Here is a 25786-nt window from a genome sequence, read left to right on the forward strand (position 1 = left end):
ATGTCTGTGCTTCCATCAACTCACAACCCCTGCAGTTCACCCAAAGACTTCACACATCATTCCAACCTTTGGGCCTTTGCTCATGATGCTCCATCTTCCTGGGTTGCTTCTCTATGAGTTTAACTCCTATTTATCCTTGGGGTGCCTGGGTGGCTCAGTCAGTTGGGCGTCCAACTTCAGATCAGGTCATGATCTCACAGTTCATGAGTTTGAGCCCCGCATTGGGCTCTGTGCTGACAGTATGGAGTCTGCTTGGGATTCTCTCTCTCTTCCTCTCTCTCTCTGCCTCTCCCCCACTTGCACTCTCTCAAAATAAATAAACTAAAAAACAAACAAACAAACAAAACAAACTCCTACTTATCCTTGAAGGCTCAGCTTAAGTCTCAACTCTGCATTCAGCATGGGGCCTAACCTAACTCTCAGGCACCTCCCCGCTGACACATCCCAGAGTGAGAATACAGTCCTGTCTTGTCAGATTTATTATTGTGGCTGATTTTAGTCCTGGCTTTCCCTACTCTCAGTAGCTAAGAAACCATGGCCTAGTTATTTCTTCTTCACATCCAAGATAGTATGAATTAGTCTCTACCTTATAGGTTTATTGTGAAAGTTCAATGAGATGGTGGGTGGGAGAAACCCTTTGTAAATATTTATATGACTGTTTTTCAGCAAATATCCCCTGACTCTTTCTAAGAATGATCCAGGAGGCACCTTGTTGAGTACTAGTGTGGCCTTTGCCCTATGGAACTCCAGACTAGCTGGATCTTATAGCTTGCTGTGCTGCACCAGACACTGAGCCTCTTTGGGGTCAGGGACTGCTTGTTATTCACCCCTCTATATAATAGGTACATAGGAGATATTTGCTGTGTGAGTGAGTGAATGAATAAATGAATGAATGGCATTCCATGTAGAAGACCCTGACACAAATTCATGGAGGTGTTATGGATCAGGTCACATTCAGGGAACAGTAGGTAGTTTAATGTTGGTACTTAGGATGTGATGGGGGAATTTTTAGGAATGAGTCTAGAGAATAAGTGAGGCTAGATCACAGAGGGCCATATGTGCATATTAACAGACGGACTTTGGAGGAGGGCAATGTGGTGGGGGATTTTAAACTGGGTTTAGGGAGAGCCCTCTTCTGCAGCATGGAGCTCAGATTACAGGGGAAGATTGGGAGCTATGGTGGCAGTAGGACAGTGAAGAGGCTATGGCACTGGAATGGAGAGGAAGGAATGGAATAGAGAGTTCTCAGGAAGTAGAATGGATCAGCTTCTGTGAAGGATTGGCAGAGTGGGTGAAGGAAGAGGGATGAGTGGTGGGTGGTACCTGTGTTCTGACTATTCACAATTGAATGTTTCCCTGTGTGTCTCACATTCCACTCCTGCTGACAGTAGTGTGCCCTGATGATGGGGTCAGTGTCCTCAATGTACATTTTACCGAATTTCACTTATAAACTTATACTAGTGGGGAGAATGCCCATGCACATTCATTTACTTTACAGTTGAAGAAACTGGAGCACAGAGAGGGAAGGAATGATTAGTGTATGAAGTGGCATTTGAGATACTCATTATCTAAATCTGTTCCCACTCCTGCAGTAGATTGGTTGATGGCAATAGATTCTTCCCTTCCCTGTATCGATGCCCCCTTTGCAATGTGACTTCGCTATTCTTTCCCATCAGAAGTTGATTTCTCCATTCCTTGAAATCTGGGCTGTTCTTGTGACTTGATTCGGCCAATAGAATAAAGTACACGTGATGCTATGCAATTTCTGAGGCTAGCCCTTAAGAGATTGTATCTTCTGCATTTATCCTCTTGGCATACTGCCTGGAGACCACCAGGTAAGCTGATCTAGCCTACTGGTGGATTAGAAAGTGGAGAAGAACCATGGTGCTCAACTCTCAGCCAGAACCAATTGCCAGACCTATTAGTGAGGCCGTCTTAGACCTCCTAGTCCAGCTGAACTTCCAGCTGAATGCTGCTCAGAGTGATCTCAAACAAAACCAGAAGACTAAGCTATTCAGCCATCCACTGAACTGGGAGAAAGAATACAGTATTGCTGTTTAAGCCATGAATTTTTGGGAGTGCTTTGTTATGCAGCAATAGGTAACTAAATCAGCTTCTGGCCTCCAGTTGTCAATAAATAGCTTCCTTGTCTACCTGGTTGGTTATGCCTGTTCCCTTTGCCTCATATCTCACATTTAATCCTTCCTAAATACATATCAAGTCTCTCTACTCTTCATTTTCCCCACTGTTAGGACATGAGTTCTAGCCCTCTTCATCTCTCACCTGGATTATCAGAGCAATCTCTAATTATATTCCCTGTTTAGTGAATGCTGTCGCCCTGCTCCCTACCCTTCCCATTCAATCTGTCATACCCACCACAATCAGAGCATTCTTTATTTTTTTTTAATGTTTAATTATTTATTTTGAGAGAGAGAGAGCAAGCGAGTGGGGGAAGGGCAGAGAGAGAGAGAGAGAGAGAGAGAGAGAGAGAGAGAGAGAGTAGGCTCTGTGCTGTCAGCACTGAGCCAGATGCAGGGCTCGAACTCATGGCCCTGAGATCATGACCTGAGAGGAAATCAAGAGTCGGATGCTCAAACAACTGAGCCACACAGGTGCCCCAGACCATTCTTTATTATATGTATATGTAGCCAGGTTACTCCATTGCTTAAATCCTTATGCTTACAAGGTAAATTCTCAAATCTTTGCCCTGATTTATGAGGACTTAAGATCACCTGGCCCCTGCCTCTTCCCAGTCCTGTCTTCCACCACTCCTCTCATTGAACCCAATGTTTCTAAAGCTGCTTTACAGATTCTGGTGACCTTCCGACACCTGCTTAAGCTCCCTCATTGCATGAGGAAGCTCATGACCCGTCGAGGAGGTCAGATGAAAACACTTACTTAACCTGTCAACACATCTATGTTGGTCATAAGGGACTGGCACTGGGGTGTGGATTTGAACCTTGTAAAGATTTGAACATTCCGGGGCGCCTGGGTGGCTCAGTCGGTTAAGCGTCCGACTTCGGCTCAGGTCACGATCTCGCGGTCCGTGAGTTCGAGCCCCGCGTCAGGCTCTCGGCTGATGGCTCAGAGCCCGGAGCCTGTTTCCGATTCTGTGTCTCCCTCTCTCTCTGCCCCTCCCCCATTCATGCTCTGTCTCTCTCTGTCTCAAAAATAAATAAACGTTAAAAAAAAAAAAAAAAAAAGATTTGAACATTCCAAATGATATACACACTTATGATATTACCTTTTCTAAGTGACTAATTCTCATTCAACAGAAAACATCAATTTTATATTTCATGTAAAAAATAGGAGCTGGAAAAGGATGATTACTCTGGAAGTTAGAAAAGATTTAAGGAGATTTTATTTGTAGGACTCTAAACCACGGTGGTGACCATTGACTAACCACAATTCTGGGGGGTCTAATAGAAGGGTCTTAGACTTGGAATCAGACAGACTTGTATCTGGTTCTGCCATTTACCAGACATGTACCATTGGCAAGTCACTGGAACTTTCTGAATTCTGTTTCCTCATTTATAAAAAGGGGATGACAATCCATACATTGCATGATTGTATTGAGAACTAAATGAGATAAAAGATGTGAATGGGCCCATCATATGTTAAGGTCTTAATGATCATAGTTATTAATCAATCTAATCAAAGACAAAAAGTAGACTTTTGGGATAGAATAGATCTTTCTTCCTGTTCTTATTTGGGCATTTGGATCTGGAAGTGAAGGCAGTTCAATATAATTTGAACTGGTGGTAACCTGCTAGTTAATAATAGGGAGGTAGCTATTGGGGGGCATAATTGATACAGTCCAAATGCCAGAAGTGGCCTCTCTGCCCCCTTAAGATCTAACTGCAATGGACTCGAACCTCAATTTTCACATTTTATAATCCTTATATGTTCTAAGTCTTCCTGGAAATTTTTGTAAATTCTACGAGGACTGTGTTCTTATAGTCTCTGCCTCTAGTCTCCTTTTTCAACTCAGGAAAACAAAGCCCATTGCACAATTTCCCTGCTTACTCATCCTCAGTATGCCCCTGTCTCAGAAAGCATTCCTGAGTTCCAAAGTCTCGAGAGTCACAGAAAGCAGTTGCATCATATGTATGACAAACAACATATCACATTTTATACATTCTAGAACTTAAACACTCTGTCCATCTGCTATGGGAGGGTTTTTTCTCAGCTTTTACCCATGTAGCACCTACCCTTACACTGATTTTCGTACTCATCTTTTTCCTTTCCCCCTTCAAGTTCTCTTTATTGCCTCTCCCTTCCATTTTGCCAAGTGAATTCTAAATTCTCCTCCCTTTTCTACCCAGAGCAATTTAGTATTACCCGTTCTCCTCCTACACTTACATACCCACACTCCTCAAGACCCTAAGTAGACAAAAGGATCTTTGTACATTAGGGTCAATCCTTCTTGGGAGGCAATTGTGGCTAAAAATAGCATTTTTTTTCTGGTATAATAACCACAGTGTTTCCTCTTTATTGAGTGCTTACTATGTGCCTGGCGATCTATCAAGTGCTTTCCAGTAGCAATCTCATTTTCTTATTTAGTCTTCACAATGACCCTAAGAGGTACCTCTCATTATTGCTATTAATACAAACGAGGATCAGGTGTGTATATCAGAAAAATTATGTAATTTGCATAAGATCACATAGCAAGCAAGTGGTGGAACAAGGATTGAAAACCAGATCTAGCTGGCCCCATGCCTGTGCTCCTTCCACTTTACTACATGGCCTTCCAGGGGAAGCGGAAAGAGAAAGTAATCAAAAGACCTGAGGCTACATAAACACGACACCATCTGTTCTCATATTGTTTCGCAACTTTAAAAGAATGTTTTTATATGTTAACTCATTTTTCCTGTGAAGAATGAATAGTAATTATGATACCTACTTTGAAGTGAGTAAACTAGGGCCTTATGAGAGACAGGAAATGAGGGAGCAGGTAGTATAGGATATTGGATTTTGAGACCACAGAAAATCTAGTTCCAGGTTAGTAAGAAGTTCAGGGTGTGCCATGGGAGCCAGTGACAAAAGTTATGTGAGAAGTAGACCAAGGACTGAAGGATCAAGAAATCATATGGCTACTGAAGTCAGGAAGGCAGGACAGGGGTTAATTGGGATAACCACAAATCGGCGGTTGGGATTTTCAATGCATAAGGAGCAACTAAGGGGGTCAGTGATATTTGCAGTGATGAAGAGTAGAAGGTGGTATGGTTGAAGAGCAAAGGAGAAGGAATTTTTGTACAAGGGTAAATGTGGCAATGCTGACTTTTAGCTTTTGGTGTGTGGGGAGTGGGAAAGTGAGAAGTCTTCCTGCAGAGGACTACAAGGAGAGTCCTGGAAGAGGGTCAATTTTCAACAAAGGCAAAGAAGAAAACTCACTGAAGAAGCAGAGGATGTAGGAGAGTTTATTGAGAAAGGAACAGGGTTCTAGAGGGCACAGTGGAAAGGTCTGCCAGGGAAGTGGGCAGGGAGAAGGTGAGTGAAAGGGAGGAGGATGGAGAAATTCAGAAATGTATAATGATGAGTCAGAGAGAAGTTAGACAACCAGAGGCTATCAATTGGGTGGTTTCCCATGTTGGGGAGACAAATTATAGATAGGGTCATAATGGAACTTGAGGGAAAATGGTTTTGGTATCTGATTCAGACCTATAAGATTTGGGTTGGAGGAAGAGTGTGGAAAAGGACAATGATTCTAAACCAAAGCTGGCAGCTGACTCCTATGACCTTGGGAAGACTTAAAGTGAAGTGCAGGTCAGGATGGGAGGTCAAATTGCCTCCTATACCTGCCTCCTCTGACAGAATTGGGACTTCCTAATGACTAGGAAATAACATTTTCTCACTCTAATGGGGAGCCATTGAAACTTTGTTTTGTTTTAACTAGGTTGATGGTAACACGGTGACATGTAGAACAATCACTCATGGTGCTGGTATAGAGGATAAATTGGAGTGGAGGCAGGGACATCTATTAGGAGGCTGTTACATTAGCCTAGGCAAGAAGTGATGAGCCTGAACCAGGGTGAGAGCAGTGGTGATGGAGAGGAAGGGCAGGGATAGGGTATGTTAAGTGGGTTTTATTACCAGACTGATGGGATGTGGGGTGTGAAGGAGTGCATAGGGAAGAGGACAGTGCCCAGGTTTCTGACTTAGTTTCCTCCTGTAGTCAGCGGTCCAGGTTCTGCTTCTCTCCCTGGGCTTTTGTGAGGATGAAGCAGTATGACAGGAGAGTTCTTTGGAAATGGCAAAGCTGGGTACCAATCATCATCTATATTATTATCAAAGCTCTCAACCACCATAGCAGTAAGTTCAGTCTATGGAACGAGACGTGACAGTTAAGATAAATCACTGTAGTCACTCAGTTATCCGCGAACTCGTGGGAAGAAGCCCGGGGGGGGGGGGCCCAAGATACCACTGATTTCCTGCACCTGCAGGCTGCGGGGGCCCGGGGAGGAGCGAACACGGACTACGCCCCTGGGCGGGGCGTGGGTGGGGCCTGGACGCTGCCGTAGCGGAGCGGAGCTGTAGCTACAGCCTCAGCCCTAAGTAGCTGCGGTGGGCGCCAGACCCGCCCCGCACCTCCCCGCGTCGTACCGCACCGCACCGCACCGCGCCTCCCTGCTCTGGGAACCCGCCTGCACATTCCCCCGCGTGCAGCTAGATCTCCAGTCCCATTGCACTGCCAGGAGCGAGCCGCTCGTCCCACACCCGAAGTCCCAGGTAAGGGGCGCGGCCCGGGCGCCCCGCCCGGGGAGGATGTGGGACCGACCCGGGCTAGGGGCGCTAGCGACACCGGGCGGGCGCTAACGAGTGCAGGGCAGCAGAGGAGACACCGAGGAGAAGGGGCTGGGGGAGGCCGCTGAGGAGGGGGCGCCACGGCCGGGAGGGAGGCGCGTAGCTTCGGGAGCGGCGCTGAGGGTGGTGGGGGAGTCTACCAGACCGTGAGGGCTGGGAGGGGAGCTCCGAGGGCAGGGGGCGGCAGGAGGTGGGAAAGGACAAGCGGCCACTGGAGCGCAGTAGGGGCTCTCTGGGGGGAAACGCGGAGCGTTGGGGGAGGGGAGATGTAAGGAGGGACTGAGGGGCAGTGCGGGAAGAGGGTGCCAGGCAGCCGAGGAGCATGAAGCGGGAGCTGAAGCGAGGGCATTGAGGACAGCTAGGGCAAGGGGGTGGCTGGAGGTGGAGAGCTAAGGGCAGGGGACGGGATCCGCAGGGGTCGCTGTGAGCTGGAGAGGAGTGAGGGGATGAAGGGAAGGGGCGCTGGGCAAAGGGGGGGTGCTGGTCGGGGAGAGGGGAAGAGCACGAGGGGATGTGAGTGGAGAGCTGGGAGCGAAAAGGATGCGAGCCAGAGGCCAGCCTTGTGCGGCCACGGGGCATAACCGTGAGTGGGGACTGGGGGGTGGGGCTCGGAGGCGGGAATCCTGGAAGAATGGGAAGGTGGGAGGCAAGGCTGGATCTACCCGGACTGCAGAAGAAGGGTGCGGGGAGCTGGTGGAGGGAGAGGGCAGTGGCCTTGGATATGGGCAGTGGGCGCCTGAGTTCTGGCTAGGGGTGGCGGGTGGAGAGGCACTGGAATAGAGCAGGGGTCTGGCGGCTGGGAGTGGAGGAACTGTTTGAGAGCCTTGGGAAGGTTTGGGCAGTGCTGGGTGTGCTGGGTCAGGCTGGAGAGGAAGCCAGGTGTGGGTTGTGGTGTGAGGGGGAAAAGATGATGTGGCCCATAGTGGAGTCCACAGGCACCCAGGTGCTAGCTGTGTCTCAGCTACTCAAGAAGGCTGAGGAGGGGGCGCAGTCACTGAACTTTGTTACACCGACATCTGAGATCACAGACAAGAAGATAATTTTGGAAAGAAAAATTCATTCACTGGCTCCCTCTGTTCCAGAGTCCAAATGTGGGAGGGGACTTTAGGGATGGCAGGATGGCAGCCTCTGGAAGCTAATGCAAGTGTGGAGGGGGGTGGGAGAAAGACAGGGCCTCCATCCCAACTTTCTGGAATCCAGATAGAAAGGCGTGGGGGAGGGTAAAAGGAGTGTGTGTGTACAGGTGGATGCCCACGTGTTCTGTGCCTATAAAGGGAGAAAAATCATGGAATGCCATGAAAAGCCCTGGCTATGGTAGTGGGGAAGTCCTGGCCCTGTGTTTGCCAGAGGAGACATTTTGCTAGAAGACGATGGGTAAGGGAAGCCTTTCTGGTAATGAAGAATTTAGCTAGCAGTGGAGAACAATGTGTTTCTGTCAGAGGAAACACTGTGGGAAAAGCCCAAACTCTAACATCTCCAGTCCACTAAATGAATCTCCGGTTTCTTAAGGAATATGATGTGAAGAGAGATACCAGCAACCTATAGAGGATGTTTTGAAGGATTTCCCTCCCTAAACTCAGAACTCCTTATGGTTCCTCTCCTCCCTCCAGAGTACAGTACAGGTGTGGTACACAGTAGGTGTTCAGTGAATATTGATTCAGTGAACAATTGACCTGTGCTGGTGCTCGTGCCTCAATTCACTTACCACTACCACCCCCCACCCCGGGCAAGAATTGTGAGAAGCGAATATAACATGGGTGAAAAGAGCTCCATAAGCTATAAAGCACTGTACAAAAGAGAGAGGCCACTAATATTATGCAGGTGTGCCAATATTCTGTGCAAGATAGAATGCATTGAAAGCACTTAATAGAGTGCCTGGCATTTAGTAGGTGCTCAATACATGCTAGCTATTATGATACTGTTTTTGTGGCTCTGAGAGACCTGGAGAAACAGTGAATAGGTGGCCTAGGCTGGGCTGGTGGTGCTGCATTGGGGAATGGTCTAAAGAAAGGTTGAATTAGAAAAGTTAGTAGAGTTTGGCTTTAGGGAGGAGGCTGGATATAATAGGATGAAGTCCACATTTGCCCAACTCCCTTTCTATTCTCACTAAATGTTCCCAATGAGAAGATAGAGTCACATTTATTGAGCACCAGCTATGTGTCACATATTACCTAGATGCTTTACCAACATTGACTATAATTTTCCCAATGATGCTTGTTTTACAAATGAGGAAACTGTGTCCTAGTTAAATAAAATTTCTTGCCAGGGTCTCAGCTAATAAATGACAGACCTGGAAACAGAATCTAGTTTGTTTGGTTTGGAACCCCAAGCTATTTCCACTACCTAAGATGACTTGGTAGAAGAAAATATGAAGCAGACAAAAAAAATTTTTTTAAGGGGTTTATAAAGCACTCTCCCATATAGTAGTTTTAATTCTTATAACAATTTGCCAGGAAGTCTTTTATTAACTCATTTTATAGATGAGAAAATTGATCTGCCTAAGGTTTTACAAGTGCTGAGAGAGCCAGAGCTCAACCCAGGTGTCTCGGACACAATCTTGTGCTCTTTCCACCAAAAGAGAAGTTCATCCGATCACTTGTTCATTACATGTAATGAATTGATTTCTTGCTGGATTTTAGGGCTTTCTCCTCCACTCTCCCCTCTTTCCTAGCTGAAGTTGGCTTCTTCCGTGGGTGCTTATTTTTGCTGCCTATCAGACTGAAAGCCTTGTTTTTCATACCAGTCCTTGCAGGGGCCATTTCCTTCTTTCCCCCAGCTTGGGACTAGAGATGCCTTCCCAGATGGTCCCTGGACCTTCATCTTTATTGCTTGTCATGGAGACAGTGAGCTACCCAGCTCTATCATTTATGTGACTGTCACAAAAGACAGGAAGATCTGATTGATGCTTATCTCACAAATGCGTTCTGCACTCGCTGCTGTGCAGTGAGTGACCTGTCTGCTCATATCTGCCTCAGGCGGTTGCCTGCTGGGATGCTTTTTGCCTCCCTTCCAACTGTCTAAGTAGCCCCTGCCACCTTCCTGAAAAGATCTCCTTCGGGGCTTCCATCTGAATGTGCCTTGCAACTGAACCTCTCTGCCCTCTGCCTCTCCCTATTCTTACACCACCTACTGGGAATGCTGTGCTGTGTGCACATAAACAGATGTTGATAGTACAGTATGGCAAGCGCTAGGAAAGAGCTGCAGGGCGCCGGAGATGCTTCTTTACTCACGCTAAAGTTACTGAAGTTTTTAATTTCCCTAAGCCTCATCTAATCTGGGAGTCATTAAATAACAGAAGGTTTAGTCATGATACTCCAACTGAATTGCTGTGTGACCTTGGACAAATCACTTCTCTTTATAGAGCCTCATTTTATTTTTATTATTTTTATTTTTTATTCTTTTTACCTGTGCAATGAAGGGAAGTGGATCATATCAGGAATTGAAACTAGTTTTTAGTCTTGTCTCACTCCTTGTGGCAGGCATAGCTCATAAAGGCAGGCACTTTTCCCGCTGATTCTCCAGGAGGCCCCATGTGTTTTTCTCAACACAGTGTATGATGCACATTTATATGCATTCTCTTATTTAAAATTCACAGCAGCTTTCTGAGGTAGGTAATATTTTCATATCATAGATGAGGATAATGAGGCTCAGAGTTTAAGTGACTTGCCCAAGTTCATACATTGAGTTATGGGAAAGTTGGGGCCAGGAGTCAGGGTTTTTGTTATGGTAAAGCTGCCACACCCAAATCTCTTCTTATTCCAAAAATCTAAGTGTGTAAACAGCTGCCTCAGAAAAAACGAAGACCAATAATATGACTTTTACATTAATAGTCTGGCACATGGCAAATGCTCAGTAAATGTTTATCGAAAGGAGTAACATAGGGTGCCTGGGTGGCTCAGTCAGTTAAGCATTTGACTTTGGCTCAGGTTCTGATCTCATGGTTGGTGAGTTCAAGCCCATATTGGGCTCTGTGCTGCCGGCTCAGAGCCTGGAGCCTGCTTCAGAATCTGTGTCTTCCTCTCTCTCTGCCCCTCCCCCTTTCGTGCTCTCTCTCTCTCTCTCTCTCTCTCTCTCTCTCTCTCTCTGTCTCTCAAAAATAAACATTAAATAATAATAATAATAATAATAATAATAATTAAGGGGTAGCATACCCTAAAGATTTGCTTTAGGTCCAGTGTTGCCAGGATGTAAGGATAGATAAAACTCAGATGAATCCAGAAGAAAAAGCAGACAGCTAATTGTAAAACAAACTCCAATAATGTAGCCCAGATTAGGGAGAGGGCAGTTGAACAAGATCTGACTATGGAAGTGAATTAAAGGGGCCAGTGAAATAATGTTTATTGAGTACCTCTCATAGGCCAAGAAACTATGCTAGATTAATCACATATGACAACTGCTCATTCTATATGTACCACAACTCTGTGAAGAGAGAGTATTTTCTCTATTGTAAAGTAAAAATGTTGTGGCTTAGAGAGGCAGTACGACTCACCCAAAAATTCAGCTGAACAATAAATAAAGCAGGGATTTTGAACTCCCTATAATAATGCACAGTACTAGGTCTAGTCTCAACTGTTAATTGTAACGCCTGGGCAAATCCTCAATTTCTGGTTCTCAGTTTCTTTCTTGATTAAATAGGAATTGTAATCTCTCTTCTTCCAATTTTATCTCCCAGGTTTAGAGAATAAAATAAGGTAGAGGACTTGCAATTGAGGTAAGGATCAAATCTGTGTTTCAGTAAAGTTACTCTTTGACCAGCAGTCCCATTTTTAGGGATCTTTCTTAAGGAAGTAATAGAAAACTAAACACATATTTATGTAAATACATGACCACTTTGATTTAATTTATAATAATTAAGAATAGAAAAGTAAAGGTACAATATTAAAGAACTGGTCATATGACACATCCATAAGATGGAATACAATGTAGTCAATTGAAATGATATTTCTGAAAAGTTTTAAAGGTCTCAATTGTAAATAAACTATTGTGGCTCTTAGTTTTTGGGGAAAAAAATGAAAAAATAGAAGTCTCAGAAAAAATATTTATGATATAATGTTAAGTGAAATATACATAGAAGTTACAAACAAGGATATATGGTATGCTGTCATTTATATATAGATAAAAAGTATAAATAGATTTCTATGTTTATATATACAAAAACTATCTCTGAAGGGTGCATAAATTGGTAACATGTTTGCCTTTGAGGAGAGGACCAGAGACTGGAAGTCGGAGTGGAAAGCACTATAAACCTTTACATATTATTTATTTTTTAAGTAAAAATTAAAATAATGCCAACTACAGATGGTGATAAGATAATGCTTGCAAATAGTAAAAGTTTGAATTATTTTCAACATATGTATTACCATTTATTTATTTGTTTGTTTGTTTATTAAAGGAGATAGAAGTTTATTGAATACACTGCAAGGGAGAGGCAGGCAGGACAGCAAAGGAGAGGCTGTCTGCCTGTATTACCTTTAAAATCAACAAATAATAAGATATAATTTAAAAACAGATGGTACTTTGTTGCATAAGAAAGTAACGGAGGATAAAAAGGCAAGGGCACCTGGGTGGCTTAGTCAGTTGAGTGTCTGACTTTTAATTTTGGCTCAGATAATGATCCCTGGGTTGTGGGATCTAGCCCACAGAGGATCTAGGCCTCTGTGCTGAACGTGGAGCCTGCTTAAGATTCCCTCTCTTTCTCTCTCTCTCTCTCTCTCTCTCTCTCCCTCCCTCCCTCTCTCCCTCTCTCTTCCCCTCTCCCCCCCCCACTCATGTGCACTCTCTCTCTCTCTCTAAAAAAGAAAGAAAGAAAGAAAAGAATAAAAGAAAATAAGGGAGAGAATACACTTAACTGTTAATGATGGCTGTTTCTGAGTAGATGGGGTATCTTACAATGTAAAACTTTCTGTTTTACACTCTTGTGTTCTTTTCTTTTTTCTTTTATTTATATATTTATTTATTTTGAGAGAGTGCAAGCATGAGCTGGGAAGGAGCAGAGAGAGAGGAAGAGAGAGAATCCCGAGCAGGCTCTGTGCTGTAAGTACAGAGCCTGACTTGGGGCTCGAACTTACAAATCATGAGATCATGACCTGAGCTGAATGAAATCAAGAGTCAGACGCTTAACTGAACCACTCAGGCACCCCTCTTATGTTCTTTTCTAATTTTTTATAGTGAATTTATACTTTCAAAGCAAAAATTCTGTCTTGTAAACAAACAATAATGACTGGCAGCAGAGTGGAGGATGGTGTGAGGTTGTTGTGGTTGCTTCCCTTGTTTTAGGTAGGAAAAAAAGCATAATTCCTTTGAATTGCCAATTCTGGAAACAGGCTCTCCATCTGGTACCATGAAAAGCTGAAAAGTTAGGGCTATGAGACAGTTTAAGCAAGCAATGGCATCCTCCCCTCTAATCTCACTTTCTTCTTCCGTGTAAATGCTCCAGGTGTCCTGGGCACGTTCCACACCCACTAGTGAGTGTTGTTCTGGGGCAGATTGATTAATGGGAGTGGGGCCAAGGGTCTCAGATAAGGGCTTGAGAGCTGGGAGAAAAGAGAAAGGAAGAACAGAGGCCACCAGAGGCTAGTGGTGGCATATTTAAGAAAGTATTATTAAAGGGCTGCTATTAGGGGCACCTGGGTGGTTCAGTCGGTTAGGCATCCAATTTCGGCTCAGGTCATGAATTCGTGAATTCGAGCCCCACACCTGGCTCTGTGCTGACAGCTTGGAGCCTGGAGCCTGCTTCGGATTCTGTTTGTCTGTCTGTCTGTCTGTCTCTCTGTCTCTCTCTCTCTGCCTCTACCCTGCTCGCATTCTGTCTCTGTCTGGCAAAAATAAATAAACATAAAAAAAATTTTAGAGGACTGCTAATAATCGCATATATTTCTTTGACCTTTCTTCAAGAGAGCTTTAAACCTTCTACGTTTGTCAGTTCCTTGTCCTTACAGCTCACCTGAGAGGCCCATAGACTTAAACCCACCAGCCAAACTCTCTTTCTTTTCCTTTGAAGAACAAAAACAGGAATTCCCAGAGAGTGACACCCTGGACATTATCTCATGTTAGGGCTGTGTTCCCACCCTCCTTTGACCACTTATACAGCCTGCCCAAGAACCCAGTGCTGAGCATAAGGAGTGACTGCAGGTAGAGAAGTAGGGTACTTACTTATTCCAATAAGACTATGGGACCAAGTGCTGGATTATGGGGTTCAGATCCAAAGTGTTCTAGGAAAGGAGAGGATGGTGGCAGGTGTGAGGGAGCTGCGGTCTCAGGGAAGGCCTGACACATAAATAAATACTTGCTGATGAGTATATGGATGAGTGAGCAAATGAACAAATAAATAAACAAAGGATCTGGGCTTTAAAGGATTTGGAATAATAATAACTTATGTTCACAGCTGTGAGGGCTTTATCAGTTTATTAAGGTCTTCCTTAGTGTTATCTCATTTGGGTCCTATAACAGCCCTGTAGGAAAAGCAGGGCAGAAATTGTCCTCTCCATTTTCCAGATGATGAGGTTGAGTCCCAGAGTGATGAGTGACTTTTATTAATCCAGCACACATTTACTGAGTGCTGATTATGTATGAGTACTTATGCTAGAAGCTAGAGATGCAGAAATGAAGTACATTAAGTCCAAGATGCTTGGTCTAAAGGAGGAGCTGGAATAGTAAACAGTTTCTAAATGACACCAGTGCTGTTAGTGTGGTCTGGAGGCATAGAAGCAGGAGTGCGTGCCTTTATCATGCACAACGGAAGGTGAGATTTCATTTGGATCTATAAGGATGAATAGGAGTTTATTAAGAGTCTTGTAAACAGAAAGAATACATGTCTAAAGGGATAAAGCAAGAAATAACATGGCTTAGAGTAAAGTGCATAATTTGGTATAAAAGTGGCACTGGTTGGTAGAGAGAAAGCTTAGAAGAAGATCAAGTTTATTTTTTGGTAAGTTGGTTCTTTGGGCTTGATTTTTAGAGTTGTGGGGAGCCATGAAAGTTTAAAAAAATTTTTTTAATGTTTATTTATTTTTGAGAGAGAGGGAGAGACAGAGCATGAGCAGGGGAGGGGCAGAGAGAGAGGGAGACACAGAATCCGAAGCAGGCTCCAGGCTCTGAGCTGTCAGCACAGAGCCTGACACGGGACTCCAACTCACGAACTGTGAGATTATGACCTGAGCCGAAGTCGGACGCTCAGCTGACTGAGCCACCCAGGCGCCCCTTTGAAAGTTTTTGAAACAGGGGAATGATAGCCCCATGCTGGGCCTTTCCTGGAATATTCATATGTTTACCGTTTTGGCTTTTTCTTTTCAAAACTCAGCTCAGGAGCTGCCTCCTACAAGAGACTCTTCCTGACCACCATGCCTCTAGGTTGGGTTAGATGTTAGATGTTTCTTGTGGGCTTCCTGGGCCAAGCCTTCCCTCTGTCCTATCACTTATCTACTGCCTTGTTACCCTGTGTTTACATGCTTTTCTACTCTAATCTGTGGCCACTCAGAGGTTATAGCACCATGTCTGATTCATATTTGTATTCCCCATACCCAGCACAAGGCTTGACCCAGAGCAACATGCTCAGTAAATATTTGCTGAAAGAATGAATGGGAGGAACCGGGTTCCACCCCAGTCCTGAGACAACATTTGGAGCAGGTGTAGTACTGGGGTGATTCTATGGTGTGTGTGTTTCTTCAGTGATGCTTGGGTGGAGAGAGTGTATGTGAATGGTGGAGTAACCATTAAAGATTGGTGACACTGGAGGTGTGTTCCTCCTGAGTGACCACAGGTCTTTCCTACAGATGGCTTCTGTGACTGATGGTAAAGCTGGAGTCAAAGATGCTTCTGACCAGAATTTTGACTACATGTTCAAACTGCTCATCATTGGCAACAGCAGTGTTGGCAAAACCTCCTTCCTCTTCCGCTATGCCGATGACACCTTTACCCCAGCCTTTGTCAGCACTGTGGGCATCGACTTCAAGGTGAAGACAGTCTACCGCCATGAGAAGCGAGTGAAGCTGCAGATCTGGGTGAGTCCTGAGCATCTTGCGCAGGATTGTCTTGGGGGGTGATTGGTCTGCTAGTACAAGAGCTGGGAGGCAGGCCAGTCTGGAACTTCTGGGTCTTATGGCATCAAGCACCAGTGCTGTTGAAGGCCTCAGTTGTTTCTGCTGCTTAACTTTCTAAGAGGCTTTATCCTGCCTATACAAATGAGTGACCAAGAATTTGGGCTTTGGGGTTAGAAATTTGGATTCAACTTCCAATTCTGCCACTTATTAGTTATGGAATCTTGACTAAATATTTATCTTCTCTAGGCCACCCTTTCCTCTTTGGGGGTGTAGCATCGACATCATAGGGCTGTTGGTGCTTAGCATACTGCGTGGAATGCAGTAAATGCACTGTAAATGTTAGCTCCTGTGTCCATAATCTATTGCTGTGTAATAAATCACTTCAAAACTTGATGGCTTAAAATAACAGTAATTAATTATTACACAGTTTCTGTGGATGAAACATTTGGGGGTGGCTTGGTTTCTGTCTTGTTGCCTCTTATGAGGTTGCAGTCAGATATTGGCTTGGGTTATCATCTGAAGGCTTGAATGGGGCTAGAGGATCCCGTTCCAAAGTGGCTTACTCATGTGTCAGGTATTGGCTATTAGCAGGAGGCCTTAGTTCTTTCCCATGTGGTTCTCTCCATGGAGTTGTGTAAGTGCCTTCATGGCATGGCATCTGGCTTCCCCCAGGGGGAAAGATCCAAGAAAGCAGAGAGGAAGTGACAATGTCTTTTATTACTTAGCCTTAGAGTATCTTTTGGTCACTGATTCAGTGTAGGAGGAAATTACATAAGGGTATGAATCCTGGGAGGTGAGGATCATTGGGGACCATCTTAGAAACCACCACAGCTACTATTATTGGTATTTACCAGTGGTACTAATAAACTATATACATCTTTGAGATGATATAGCAAAATGTAGATCATATGCTTTTCAATAATGAATTATTGCCAGGATTAGATATTTTGAAAATTAGTGATTTTTAGTATTCAAAGCATGTGTTGTTTATGATCTCTCCATTCAACCTGATACATTGTGCACATATCTTATTGGCTGTATACAGTACTTTTCTTTTTATAAATTATCTCCATATGTTATCATCTTCTGATTAACCCCAAGGGACAGATATTATTTTAATTCACTCCTATTTTACAGAAGAAAAAAAGTCAGACTCAGTAATTAACTTGCCTTAAGTCAACCACACTGTTGCAAAGTGGGATTCCAATTGAGGCCTTCTGATTCCAAGTTTTGTGCTCTTTTCTCTACACTGTGCATGTTAGGTCTTATAGAGCCCTTATTTCCATTTATGATAATGTTAAGTATTAATTTATATAGAGATAAAAGTTTATTTTGTTCATTTAGTCTTTATTAAAATCACTGAGGAATTGTGAGTTATTAGAAATATGAGAAGCTAAAAAGACCACTCAGTTCATTGGTTCTAGAAGTGTGGTCTTCAGGTCATCAGCATCAGCATTACCTGGGAATTTAGTAGAAATGCAAATTCTCAGGCCCCTCCTCAGACCTACTTAAATGAGAAACTTTGAGCTATGGCCTAACAATGTTTATTATAACAAGCCTTCCAGGTGGTTTTGAGGCAGGCTAAAATTGAAGAACCACTTTGGTTTAACTACCATTAGGTTTAACTGTCTTATGGTGAGAATCAATAAGCATTTATTAAGTACCTATTATGTGCCAACTGTTTCCACTTGTGTAATCTGACATCCTCTTGGCAGCCAATGCACAGAGAAGTGAAAGCACAGGATATTGGGGGGTGGTGAGCAATACAGGGGAACTGGAACAAGGCTGTGAAGAGCAGGGAGGGGTGCTAAGAGGGAAATTTGCTGGAGAGGCTGTTAGGCAATGGCTTCAAGGTAAGGGAGACCTTGCACAGCAAACGGAAGTTTCTTATCATGGGCCAGAGTTTACATACCTGATGATTCTTTAGAGACCTGAAGAAACTATTGGAGTTTTTTTTTTTTAAATCTATAAACATAAGATAAAGGTTTACTCATATTTCCTATATGGATTGACACAGATGTCTTCATTTGATCTCCACATCACATGGTCATATATCCTACACTCAAAAAATCTTCAGGTAGGAGAAGACAGTCTGCCCTTCTAAGGGATTTGGCAGTGGTGGCTCCCTCAGTCCTTCATTTATGTTCAGTACATTGTGAACTTTTGCAGTTTCTCTGTCCCTGGTTAAGTGGATTTATTTATTATACTACCTAATTTTAACTAAATAAACCCTCACAATGGATATGTGGCTTTAAAAGAGTCCTGCGAAGAAACCTCTGCCTGAAGACTATACTAATTATAGTGAGCCCAAGTGAGCATGGCAAATGGCTGAACTGATGTTTCTCAGACTCCCAGCATAAGTTCATTGTCAGCCATGTTTTGAGGTAAAATCAATGATGATCTAATTAGATCTGACATAGTCAATCACATCGCTTTTGCTAAAAAAAAAAATTAGCAAAGAGATTTTGTGCGTGTGTGCATATATGCTTTTCTATAGCAGAGAAAAAGTTTTCTGTACTGTTCATAAATACATTAAAATGTAAAGATTTAAATATTTGTCATTTTTATGAGTTTTAACATCTTTTGTGTACAGATATAGATCTATATGTATGTGTAATCTAAATAAATATACAAATATTGTGGGTATGTGCTCACATTGTTCACATGGCCTTACTTAAAGGGTATAAATTTGGAGACCATTACCAGACTGTGGGGAGCCATAGAAGGGTTTTAATAAGGTCAGATTTGCATTCTGGAAAAATCCCTTCTTTCAGTTTGGAGAAAGGATGGAAATAAGGCAAAGAAACCAGTGGTTCAGGTAAGTTATAAGGGCCTGAATTAAGTGTATTAGTCTGCTTGGGCTACTGTAACAAAATACCACAGACTGGACGGCTTAAACAATAGAAATTTATTTTCTTCTAGTTCTAGAGGCTGGAAGTTCAAGACCAAGGTGCTAGCAAGGTTGATGCTTGACAAGAACTCTTCTCTTGTGTTGCAGATAGCTGCCTTCTAGCTGCATGCCCACATGGCCTTTCCTTGGTGCTTATATATGGAGAGTGAGGGAGCTCTCTGGTGTCTCTTCTTATAAGGACACTAATCCTATCAAATCAGCCACCCCCCCCACCCCACCCCCCCCCCCCCCCCCGCTTATGGTCTCAATTAACCTTAATCACTAACTTAGAATCCTCATCTCCAAATATAGCCACACTGGGGGGTTAGGACTCCAACCTATGAATTTTAGGAGAATGCAGACATTTGGAACATAATATCATGACAGCGACAAAATGACCAAAGGGATGGAAATGAGGAGAGAGATTTAGGACTAGAATTTACAGAATTTGATGATCAATTAATTGTTTAGGAAGAAGGAGGAACATATATCTGCTTATATATATCTACTTACATATATTTACTTCTGTAAACAAAAGTTCTGTAATTTTTTTTTAATTATGTGAGCTTTGGTAAGTCACTCTATTTCTATGAATAGATAATATCCTCAACTGTAAAAGGCTCACAGGTTTGTTGATGGAGGTGCTACATGTGATAACATAGTATTGTGCCTAGCACATATTAGGAACACAATAAATGTTAGGTTCCTTTTTCTCTCTGTTCCTGATCTAAATGCAAAGTGTGACTGGGTTCCTTGCCAAGTTTTCCACCCATGGTTCCAGGAGTGCTGGAACAGCACTAGCACTGTCTGAAATGTTCAGTTAAATTTCTCTGGTCAATTTGATCTCTCAGGGGATTTCAGAAAGCCATTGTCAGGGTGGAAGGTGGAGAGGGAGGAAGAGGAGGTTATGAGCATTGCTGAGTAGGACCATTCGCAAAAAGAGTTTCTATCATCTCTGGAGGATGTTGGATGATGAAGGTATTGGTAGTGCTTTGTTCCCTGGGGTCCCTGAATACATAGGTCCCTAAGAGCCCCCTCTGTTTCATGAGAGGTTAATTATTGTGGATCAGAGATGAGAATCTTACTGGGGGGGTGGGGGTAGGGGAGAAGTCTCATTAATAGAGAGTGAGAGCATGCACAGGTGTGAAGGGAGGGATATTAGGTAACTCCACAGCAACAGACCTGACTAGAGGCCATTTACTGCTTGGTGCTGGTTGCCAAGCAACCACTGGAGGCCTGTGGGAAGAGATGAGCAGGAGAGGGCCTTCCACTACTTCCATTTTGAGCCCATTGCAGGGACTGTTGGGTCTGGTGCTGGTCAAGGGAAGAATCTGGGTGTGTGTGGGAGGACTGAGCTGACCTAGGACTCTGGAGTCCTGGGTTCCAGTCCTGGCTCTGCCCTCTAGTCATGTGAGCTGGAGTGACCCTTCTCCTCCATGGGCCTTCCCTAACTATCAAACGGAGAAAATAATCCTTGTTCTTCATGCCTCATGAGTTGTTGTGAAGATCAAGTGAGGAAATGCAAAGGAGAGCCTAAAGAGAACTATGAAGCTTTGAGGAGATCAAAGGATTATGGATATTGTCCGCTATGTGAATTCTTCTTGTATATGCTTTCAATCATTCTTTGTATCTTTCCCACCTGCCCTCTGACCCAGGGAAGTATTGATCTCCTTAAAAGAATTGGTGTTTAAGTCAGAGATGTGAAGTTACTTATGTAGAGCCAAACTGTAAACTTCATTCTTTAATTCATTCAGTAGATATTTACCTGGTGCTCACTCTATGCCAGGCATTGTACTAGCTATGGGGAAACACCCTTCCTACTTACATGGAGTTTACCCTCTAGGAGGGGAGATAAATACTAAGTACATGAATAAAAAATACATAATTTTATCTGTGGTAAGGACCCTGAAGGAAAAGAATAGACTTGTTTCAAACCCAGGCACTGGGACTCCGAACTCTGGAATCGCTGAACTGTGACTTTAATCTCATCCCTGGGCTTGCAGCTGGAGTTCAGGGTCAAATTCTATTCACAATTTAAATTTCTTTAATGTTTTATTTTTATTTTTGAGAGAGACAGACTGCGAGTGGCATGGGGCGGGGGGTGGGAGCAGAGAGAGAGGGAGACACAGAATCTGAAGCAGGCTCTGAGCTATGAGTACAGAGCCCAACATGGGGCCTGAACTCACGAACTGTGAGATCATGGGCCCGAGCCAAAGTTGGATGCCTAACTGACTGAGCCACCCAGGCGCCCCTCTATTCACAATTTAAAAGGCTAGCTTAGTTGATGACCTTCACCATACCAGTTCACTTCAGAACTGTCTCTGTTAGGGGACATGGTGGCAGGGGTCTCCATTGTGGAAAGATAGTATCTCCTGCTTACATCCACCAGTGAGGCTTTGGGTGACCTGAATGTCCAGAAAGGTTTAAAGATAGGAGTACCTCATGTGTTTGGGATTACTTGTATAAAGATTGGGGAATATACTGGCTGGCCTGTCCAACATTCTTCTGTTGGCTGTTTTAAAAAAATTTTTTTTTAACGTTTATTGATTTTTGAGACAGAGCATGAACGGGGGAGGGTCAGAGAGAGGGAGACACAGAATCTGAAACAGGCCCCAGGCTCTGAGCTGTCAGCACAGAGCCCGACGCGGGGCTCAAACTCACGGACCGCGAGATCATGACCTGAGCCGAAGTCGGACGCTTAACCTACCTAGCCACCCAGGCGCCCCTGTTGGCTGTTTTAAGAACTATGTCTTGTGAAGGATTTATAGGCCACTATCCTTACTCCTGGGCCTCTTGTGGTATCACTGTTTCCTATCATCTTTCTTTCTCCGCAACTCATTCCTCTGAAGCCCTCAGTTACTAAGGCCCTTGTGTGTACTTCCATTATTCTATTTCTTTGTTGTGGTAGTAGTAAAGTGTATAAAGCACCAACATGTTGCCTGGCATGGGGGAAACACTCAACAAACAGTAGTATTTATTAAGGTTCCCGGGTGATCAAGAAATGATATTCATTTTCCTCCCCATTTAAGTTTGGAACCAAGTGAGAGATAGATGCAGGAGTGAGAGAGATGGGGAGTAATGTGACAGCCTTACTACTGATAAAAGCTAGGATGAAGCACATGGCCCAAGTCCTCAGGGAAGTGGAGCTTGCTAATACTTCGCTCTGGAGTCGGATAGATGTAGAAACCCAATCACAGGCCAACATGGGGAGCTAGCTGCAATCTGCTCATGCAGTGTACACCCAAGGTCAAAGTCCATGTGGCCCAGACTTACTAATGCTTCAGACCTAAAGCATCCCACTCAGGACGATAGTAGATGCCTCTATGTCCATGTTCAGTCTTTCTCATGGAGGAAAGGAGGGTGCCTCCTCCAACAGCTCTTTTTGTATTAAAGAGATAGATGGAAGTAAGCATTCACTCCAAAAGGAGGTTGAGTACAATAATGAAAGCCAGGAAAAATAGGAGGAGTCTTAACAGATTTCCTGGGAATCCTGAATTTCACAGTTACATGATTCACTTCCTATGTAACCAGGAGCTGAAAAAGTAAGACCAGGTGAGACAGGGCTTTTGGGAGTCAGCTAGGTTTACTCACTAGCCAACTACCTTATTCCCACACAGCCACCTCAATGAAATTTAGGTTTCCACATGATTTTAGAGTCACTTTTAAATATTAAAAGTAGTGAATATTAAATCTGGGAATGCAAAAAACTTATATCTTGGAACCAGTAAGATAACAATAAATGGAATGGGGTTTAGGAATATGGGGAAATATAATCATACCAGAAGCCTAGACTAAGAAGGATTGTGGATCTTAAGTAGTCTTTAAAAAAAAATTTTTTTTTTAATCTTTAGTTATTTTTGAGAGACAGAGAGACAGAGTGTGAGCAGGTAAGGAACAGAGAGAGAAGGAGACACAGAATCCGAAGCAGGCTCCAGGCTCTGAGCTGTCAGCACAGAGCCTGATGCGGGGCTCCAACTCATGAACCGTGAGATCACGACCTGATCTGAAGTCGGACACTTAACCAACTGAGCCACCCAGTGCCCCTTAAGTAGTTTTTTTTTTGTATTTAAAAAAAAATTTTTTTAACGTTTATTTATTTTTGAGACAGAGAGAGAGAGAGCATGAATGGGGGAGGGTCAGAGAGAGGGAGACACAGAATCTGAAACAGGCTCCAGGCTCTGAGCTGTCAGCACAGAGCCCGACACGGGGCTCGAACTCACCGACCGCGAGATCATGACCTGAGCTGAAGTCCCCCGCTTAACCAACTGAGTCACCCAGGCGCCCCAAGTAGTTTTTTAACAAATACTTACTGTGGCTTACACTGGTGATAGAGAAATTAATATGAAGAGACACATCCTGTGCTCTCCAGAAACTAGTGCGATTGGATTTACCTGTGAGCTCCAAAAGTGAAATGAGTAGCACAGTTCTCTTGTTCTGGTTAAGGGAAACAAACTAGGACATCAGGAGAGATTGACTTTTTCTAAGAATTTAAGAATATATAATAATGGATTATATGAGATTGGGCAGCAATTACCATAAATTACCATAAATCTAGTGGTTTAAAACAACACAATTTATTATCTTATAGTTCTAGAGGTCAGAAGTTCAAAATTGGTGTCACTGGGTTAAAAATTGAAGTATTGGAGGCGCCTGGGTGGCTCAGTTGGTTGAGTGACTCTTGATTTCCACTCAGGTCATGATCTTATGGTTCATGAGTTTGAGCCTTGCATTGGGCTCTGTGCTGACAATGTGGAGGCTGCTTGGATTCTCTCTCTTTCCCTCTGTCTCTCTCTGCCTCTCCCTGCCTCTCTCTCTCTCAAAATAAGTAAGTAAACTTAAAAAAAATTGAAGTGTTTGCAGGTGGGCATTCCTTCTGGCAGCTCTAGCGGAGAATCCATTAATTTGCAGTTTTCAGCTTCTGGAGGCCACTTGCATTCCTTTGCTTGGGGTCCCTTCCTCCATTTTCAAAGCCAGCAATGCAATATCTTTCAATCTCTCTCTCTCTCTCTCTCTCTCTCTCTCTCTCTCTCTCTCTCTCTCTCACCTTCCTGTTTTTCTCTTATAAGGACTCTTTCATGATCTTGGGCTCACATGAATAATCAGGATAATCTCCCACCTCAAAACCTTAATTTAATCCCATTTATGAAGCCCTTTTTGCCATGCCAGGTAACATATTCACACGTTCTTGGAATTAAGATGTGAGTATCTTTTGGGATGCTATTGCTCTGACTACCACAGCATCTATTAATAACATGGAAAAGATCTATTATACACCTGAAGCTAATATTATACTGTAAATTAACTGGAATGTAAACAAAAACTAAACAAACCCCAAAACCTAAACCCCCCACACCAAAAACAAACAAACAAACAAATAAATAAATAAAAGTGATAGAGGCAAAAACAAAACAAAACAACCCACGGAAAAGATCTAATATAAATGCTCCCTATCCTTCGAGACTCTAACTTAAGTTCTCTCTCCTCTGATGTTAGTCCCTGCTGCTAGCTGCCTGAAACAGGCACTGTTTATGTCTTAGGCTTACACTGCCCACCGAGAATGCTTGTCACATTGTTAGGTCCCAATAAGCCTGTGAGCTCAGAGCTTATCACATCTTAGTCTCTCATTTTAGACATGAGGCTAAGGTCCAGAGAGATACAGACTTTACTAAGGGGCTGCAGCAAGGTTTCCTAACACATTTCAGTGCTCTTCCTACACTTCAGGAAGGTGAAGTCTGTCCACCTGAGCATAGAGAGACTGATGTGCAGCATAGAAGAGGCTGGAGGCTGAACAGGAACACTAGGGCTCTGACAGGGCCCTGTTGCTCCAGGAATCTGGAGACAGTTCTGAGTACAACATCTCATGCTTAGCTCTTATGATAATCAGAATTGATTTTTATAGGCAGCAAGTTTCCTGGTGTGGCTGCAGAGATATGTTGACACTCACCTCCCAAAGCCTGTAGGAACCAGCTGCTAGAGAGGTTTAATCTGATTTTTTAAATCACAACAAAGACTATGGGAAGTCACACCAGAATTGCAGGCCTCATCTGCCTTTGTAACTTGTAAATAAATTAACCAGAAGTCCTGACTGGCTATTCCAGGGGTGTGTGTTCTTTAGGGCTACAACCCCTTTACCTCTACCCAAACTGGTGTGGGTGGAAAGTAAATACCTACAAGCCATTTGCATACTCATTCATTCAATAAACCTGTACCTATTACGTGCCAGGCACTGTCATAAGAGGGCAAATACACAGCTATGATACAATATGAATGATATAATAAAGGAGTGAAGAAAATGCCGGGAAAGGGAAAGGAGCTGCTACCTCTGCATGGGGAAGTTATTTTAGGCTTCACGAAGAGGGGACACTTGAGCTGGGTCTTAGCAAATGAGTCAGAGTTTTTCAGGTTAATGCTGGGGAAGATCTTTTCAAGCAAAAGGAAAGAGTTTATTTGCAAAGGTATGATCACTTTTAGGAACCTGTTATATGCCTGGCTGTGGTAGGTGAAACAACATCCCTACCTCTAAGGGGCACTCAGTGCAGTAAGACGGATATAACACGCATACAAATTATCAATGATGCTATAGACATGAATGATGCCTTGAGAGGTACAGAAAGTTTTAAGGGAGTTCAGAGAGGGAGTGCTCCCTCTCAGCTTGACAGCATCAGGGAAGGGTTCATTGAGGAGGTGGCCTTATTGTAATGAAAGTCGGGTCTAGCAGATAATAACATCCTCAGAGGCAGAGCTATCTGTCTCATTCTTCTAGGTCTGTGGTCCAGGCTGACCTCGGTTTTTGACTCAGAGGCAATGTTCTGACATTCCCTGAAACGATTTGCATGTTCAGGAAGCAGTGCAGCATGTCCTTAGGAGCAGAGACTTTAGAGTGAGCCAGGTCCATGCTCCAAACCCATTTCTGCGACTGTTACCTTGTTCATGTCCCCTTTCCTCCTTGTGTTTCTCTTTCTTCTTTTTGAAATAAGGATAATTTTAGTAACAACTACATAGTGTTGTTGAGAGAATGAAATAAGATAATGCTTAGCATGTAGTAAGTGATCAT

The 25786-nt window shown here is 43.5% G+C and overlaps 1 protein-coding gene across 4 annotated transcripts in view; it reads left to right on the top strand.

Moving 5' to 3' along the window:
• Positions 1-25786, top strand: part of RAB3B (RAB3B, member RAS oncogene family) — a 116228-nt gene that overhangs the window by 43117 nt on the left and 47325 nt on the right. For 2 of the 4 annotated variants that reach the window (XM_058717406.1, XM_058717407.1), the window contains one exon: positions 15576-15803. In XM_058717406.1, the coding sequence (XP_058573389.1) occupies positions 15576-15803 (228 nt within the window). Of the gene's footprint in view, positions 1-6507; positions 6730-15179; positions 15430-15575; positions 15804-25786 lie in introns of those variants that run through there. The other 2 variants (XM_058717408.1, XM_058717409.1) reach the window with 2 other exon arrangements.

This window comes from Neofelis nebulosa, chromosome 2, assembly GCF_028018385.1.
Source record: "Neofelis nebulosa isolate mNeoNeb1 chromosome 2, mNeoNeb1.pri, whole genome shotgun sequence".
NCBI lineage: Eukaryota > Metazoa > Chordata > Mammalia > Carnivora > Felidae > Neofelis > Neofelis nebulosa.